The sequence below is a fragment of the Vombatus ursinus genome, unplaced genomic scaffold (assembly GCF_900497805.2).
Source record: "Vombatus ursinus unplaced genomic scaffold, bare-nosed wombat genome assembly UNPS02014870.1, whole genome shotgun sequence".
NCBI lineage: Eukaryota > Metazoa > Chordata > Mammalia > Diprotodontia > Vombatidae > Vombatus > Vombatus ursinus.
The window spans coordinates 2,958,113-2,964,112 of record NW_020954648.1 but is presented as its reverse complement, the minus strand read 5'-3'; the positions used below and the strand labels follow the sequence as shown (position 1 = coordinate 2,964,112).

The following is a 6,000-nucleotide window of genomic DNA, read 5'->3' as shown; positions in this document are numbered from 1 at the left end:
GCATTTCCCTCACAGGGTTGTGGTGAGAATTATATGAGATAATATTTGTAAAAGCGTTTAGTACAGTACTTTGCACAAAGTAGGCACCACACAAATACTTATTTCTATTCCTTTCCTTGGTTAGGGAGATACCACTGGGCTGAGGTCAGAGGGGCTGCACCAATCCCTGTTCTTTACCTGCTAATCCAAAAATGGGATGAATCATTATCTTTATTAACAAGGGCTTAAGAATGCTTGTTGAACAAACGAATGAATGAAAGTACAGAGAGTAGTAAAGCAATGCACAGTACATTTAAGTTAAGGAAAATAAGACTCGAGGTAAATAAAGGCAAAGGCACAGCTAGGTGGCATAGTGGAGACAGCGGCAGACCTAGAATGAGGAAGATGAGTTCAAATTTGGCCTCAGACACTTACTAGCTGTGTGACCCTGGGCAAGTCACTCAACCCTGTTTGCCTCAGTTTCCTCATCTGTCAAATGAGATGGTGAAGGAAACGACAAACCACTCCAGTATCTTTGCCAAGAAAACCCAAATGGGGTCACGAAGAGTCAGACATGACTAAAACGAGTGAACAACAACAACAAAAAATAAATGTAAAATAAGTGCGGTTATTTCGTCTGCAGTTCTTTAAAGACGAGGTTCCACTCTTGAAGGCAGGCGTTCGTTAACTTCTGGTCTTTAAGACTACAAATCCCAGAATTCCATGACCCACCTTGGCTCTTAAGTCTAAGGAGGTCCGAATACAAACTATCCCCCGCCAAACTACAAATCCCATCACACCCAATGGGTTCCGGAAACTTTTCGTCTCTGACCAGTTGCCATAGCATCCGGGTCCGTGGCCAACTACCCGGGCCCGTGCGAAGAGCTGAGGCGGGTCTTTGGCCAAGCGGACCAATAGGGCATCTATTTGCTACTGAGCATGACCGGAAGAATCCTGAGGGGAAAGCCGGCGCTGTCTCCTTCCCGCTGTCCCTGTGGTGGCCCGTGTCTCACCCGCGGGGAAAGAACAAGGGCAAGGGGGACCGGGCGGCCTCTGCTCCCAGCGGTGGGGGTGCGTGCGTACCAGACGGGGATCGGGGCCGCTCCGCTAGTGCAGGGCCGCAGTGCGAGCAGGAGCCATGGGCGGGACGTCCAGCACCCGACGGGTCACCTTCGAGGCGGACGAGAATGAGAACATCACGGTGGTGAAGGGCATCCGGGTGAGCGAGGGGGTGGCGGGGTCGGGTGCCCAGGCTCGCGTCTCTGGACCTAGGCCCAAGACCCGTCCCCTTAAGCCTGGCCGAGGATCGCCGGATGGGGTTGAGGACTTAAAGAGTTTGAGCTGGAAGGATCTTTAGCCCTCAAGTAACCGCATTTAACAGAAGAGGAAACTGAGGCTCAGAGAGGGGAAGTGACTCGTCCGAGACCCCTCCTGGGTTTCACTTCTACTTGCCCTAACTTCTCTTGGCTCTGGCTGAGCGACCAGGGCTCTCTGTGCCCTCTCTGGGAGGCACCGTGTCCTGGGACTTTGACTTTGCCAGCCTGGGCCTCTGCACTTTTGGGTGGCTCGCAGCTTCCCGCCCTGCCCCAGCTTCTCCAGGTCACCAGAGTCCTGGGCACCACGTGTCTCCCTTTCCTGGGCCACTTTGTGCGAGTGTGTTTATGGGTTGGAGGGTTCTGTTTTTTACTGCCTCTTATATAGAAGGCCACCTGATAGTCAAAGGACTTTGGAGTTGCAAAGGACCCTAGAGATCACATCCTGTTAGTCCAGCTCTCTTATTTTACTTTACTTTCTCCCATATTTAGAGGAGAAAACAGGTCCACATTTAGTGAAGTGACTTGTCTAAGTTCCACAGGTCGCAGATCCTGGAGCGGTGCCTTCTGATTCCTATTCCAGGGCTCTTTCTAACATGACATCAGCTAGTTCTTCTTTTTTTTCACCTTTTTTTTAAACACTCTAAGAAATTCAGGCAGTTGGTAATGAAGTATCTGTTAGTGTAGTGTAAGACTGAATCAACTTAATATGGAAGTATGTATTGCACAATTTCATGATTATAGTTGATATCACATTTCTTGCCTTCTCAATGGGTAGGAGAGGGGAGGAAGAGAAAGAATTTTGAACTCACAATTTAAAAAAATGAGTGTTAAAAATAAACAGATAATAATTTTATATGAAAAAAGGTTGAATCAGCTTAAGATAAATGTTAGAATGGGATTTGTATTATTCCTGCATTAAAGTTAACAGAGTTGGGTATACCAGACCCTTAGGGTTGGTATATCCTTGCTAACTCCATGCATTATCCATCACACTTGTTTTTGGAAGTAGGATGTCTAAAATTAATAAATGAAATTATGTTTAATGAATGTTATAATAGTAATAGACACGTAAACACACCCTTATTTATTCAGCTGCTTCAGAACTAGCCAGATTTAATAAAGTGTTATCTTTCAGTAATTATTACCAGATAATAAGCTACATGAGTAGCTAGATAATTATAAGCTTTATGCTTTGAATGTGTTGCCATACTAAGTGAACCAGAATCATGAAATCACAGATTTTGAGAGAAGGGAGGGACCTCAGCAGCCATCTAGTTGAAATTATACACAGAAGGAATCCCACTATAACATCTGATATACTGGTCATCCAACTTATGTTTGAAGATCCCCAAGGAGGGGAACTCTGTCTCATCTCTAGAGAAGTCATTCCTTTTTTGGATGTTTTAGGAATGTCCAGTTAGAAAGTTTTTATAGTTAATAAGCCTAAATTTACTTGTCTGCAGATTCTACCTGTTGCTCCTGGTTTGGCCCTCCAGGGTCAAATGGAACATATCTCATTCCTTCTTCACACGACAGCCCTTTAAATATTTGAAGGCAGTGATCATATTCCCCTTGAATCTTCTCTTCTTTAGGCTAAATTTGACCAGGTCCTTCAATTAATCCTCATATGCCATGGACTCAAGGCTCTTCAACATCCTGGTTCCCTTCCCTTGGACACTACAATTTATCAGTATCCTTCTTGAAGTGTGGTGCTTGGAAAGTGAACACAGTACTCCAGATGATGTCTGCTGAGGGCAGAATGTAGTGAAACTATCATCTCCCTATACTTGGAAGCTAGGTCCTTAATGCATCCCAGGATCCTGTTAGGTTTTTTTTTTTTTTAAACACATCAGTGCTGAGTCTTATTGAACTTGCAGTCCACAAAGACCTCCATATTATTTTTAGAATAACTGCTTTCTATTCATGCCTGTTGTTCAATTTTTTATTTATAATCCAGTTTCTTTTTCATGATTATCAGTGATAGTATCAAGCTTTGTATTACAGTTTGAAGTTGATTTTTTTGAGTTATTGTGTTTTAGTCTCTTGATATGTATTCATTCAGTAAACATTAATCATGTATTATGTGCAAAAATCGCTCTGCTCCACTGTTGGGATACAAAAATGAGTTAGATACAATCTCTGCCTTCAAGGAGCACACTGTTTGGGAAATAGTTTGTTTTGTGTTGTAGGCAAGTGAATAGCAGGTATAGAAGTTCAGTTCTGTGTAAGATCTAAGCAGGGAGGAATGACTTCTGGACTTGGGGGTAGGGATCAGTGAGCTTGAGGGATAGGTGGGATTTCAACAGGTTGGTGTGAGGCTTCAGGAAGGGAACAGGCAGATTATGTTGTAAATACAGATTGGGCTGAGCAAATGCATGGAGGTAGAAATTGCCCTAGATTTATTCAAGAAAAAATATAAAAAGTTTAAGAGGTAGGGTGTGAATTGTTTCATATTCAGTCACAGGTGGTTGCCAATGGGTTTTATTTGTTTTTCTGATAAGGGAAAGCTATTAGAATGAGGAGGGCCTATCAGACGGAAAAACTGTAGCATTGAAAAAGGACATCTATTAAATTTTACTCCCTTCGTTCCCTGAAAAAAGAAAAGAAATGTAGAGATAGGAGTATCTTGTGAAGGTTATTAAGATCAGAACTAAGAAATTTGGGCTTTTTAAAGTAGGGAATGAGGAACCATTAAAGGTTTGAGCAGGGGAGACAAATGGGCTGATCAGAGGTGTGCATCAGAATGATTTAATTGATGGCAGGTGTGTAGGAGGAGAGCTCAGAGTAGCGAAAAGCTAGAGGTGAAGGAATCAGGTAGAAGGGTGTTGTAACAGTCCCAATAAAAGTGACTAAGCTTGAACTAGGACAGTAGCAGTGGAAATGGAAAGGAGTAGAGGCATTTAAGAGCTATTTTAGAAGTAGAATTGAAAGTACTGGGCAAATGACATGAGGTTTAAGGAAGACAGAGGAATCAAAGATGATTCTCAGGTTTTGAACCTAAATAACTAGGATCACCATTGACAGAATTAGGAGAGTTAGGAGTAGGGAAAGGGAGGGGAAAAGGTGATTAGTTTGGTTTTGGACATTTTGGGCTTGAGGGTTTGGTGGGACATTCAGACAGATGTTTAGCAGAGCCTGGGAGAGTTGGAAAAAAGGTGATTGAGAAGTCATTTACACAGACATCAAAGAATCCTTGATCTAGAAGTAGAAGGGATAGATATCATCTAGATTATTTCCTTCATTTTGCAGATGAGGAAACTGAGGCCAAAAGAGGAAATAAGGAAGGAAACAAGCATTTATTAAGTGCTTACGATGTGCCAGGCACTGTGCTAAACACTTTATAAATATTGTCTTATTTGATCCTCAGAACAGCTCTCTGAGGTAGGTGTTATTGCCCCCCCTTGTAAGGAAGGTGAATTTTAGTGTGTGTGAAGTGGATTTTTTGCTATTCTTTCTTAGAGTTTTCTTCCCAGGATCCACAGCCATAACATTCTCTACTTCCCAGGTGTTAGAAATGAGTTCTTGCGATGGTGGTTCAAAACAGTTTCTACTACACAGTCTCAGTAGATAAAGGGATGAAGTGATGTAAAATTGTGAGGCTGTTGCTGGCAGCATGCCTTCTTTGTTGCCCTGTAAAGCAAGTGGGCACTGGTCAGTGGCTGGGGATCCCCATAGGGGTGAATGTGCAGGCTGAATGCTGTGCATGCCTTGATAGGCCCCCACCAAGGCTTGAGAAGGGGAATCTGTGTTTTTCCTCAACCGGCCCCCATTGAGGCTTGAGGGCATTTAGGGGAGTGCACAAGTTGTGCTGGTCTCAACTGACCCCATCAACACAAGGGGTAGTTGCCCCCTCTTCACGCTGGCCCCAGTGAGAAGGGTTGTTAGGGAATGCTGTAGGAGTTGGAGCTCCCATTATCAGCAAATTCCCTTTGAGAAGACTAGACGACAATAAAATAAGCTTATTTAACTCCTTATTACGACTCCATTCCTGTCTTCCTGTCTGAACGAATCAAAAGTGAATCTGCTAGTGGAAAAAGTGCTAGAAGCCCTCCTGTGTCTCCTTCCTAAGAAATGGCGTAGTCGATGTGTTTATTTGTCCACCCCTTTTATAGTTGAAGAGACTGAGGCAGACAAAGCTTAAGTGACTTGCCCAGCATTACACAGGTGATAAATGTCAGAGGTGGGATTTAAACCAAGGTCCTTTGAATTCAGAGTTAGTGTTCTTTTCACTGTTCTTATCTGCTTGGGGTAATAGTTGAAGTTGTAGGAGTGAAATAAGATTGTTAAAGGAAATTATAGAGGGAGAAGAGGATAAGGAACGAGAGCAGGACATAGAGTGATCGATGTTGGAAGAGAAAGAAGAGCCTGGAGCAGGGATTCTTCTTCTTTTTTTTGCTTGTTTAGTATAGGAGATCTTTTTTATTTTTTCATTTTTAATCTTTTATTTTTTTCCCCAATTACGTGTAAAATGGTTTTTGACTTTTTTTTTTTTAAAAGTTTTGAGTTCCAAATTCTGTCCTTCTCTCCCTCCCTACCTCCTCCCTGAGTTGGTAAGCAATCTGCTATAGGTTATATATGTTCTGTAAAATATTTCCATATTAGTCTTTTTGTTGAAGAAAGCTTGAATAAAACAAAAAGAAAGAAAGTGAAAAATAGTATATTTCCGTCTCTATTCAGACACCACCAGTTACTTCCCTGGAGGCAG

At 42.6% G+C, this 6,000-nt stretch overlaps 1 protein-coding gene across 1 annotated transcript in view; it reads left to right on the top strand.

Annotated features, from left to right (window-relative positions):
- The first annotated feature begins 947 nt into the window (after nt 1-947).
- CHCHD3 (coiled-coil-helix-coiled-coil-helix domain containing 3) overlaps nt 948-6,000 on the top strand; it is a 349,060-nt gene continuing 344,007 nt past the window's right edge. The window contains exon 1 of the mRNA XM_027842256.1: nt 948-1,198. Within this exon, the coding sequence (XP_027698057.1) occupies nt 1,118-1,198 (81 nt within the window). The 5' untranslated portion in view covers nt 948-1,117. The remainder of the gene's footprint in view (nt 1,199-6,000) is intronic.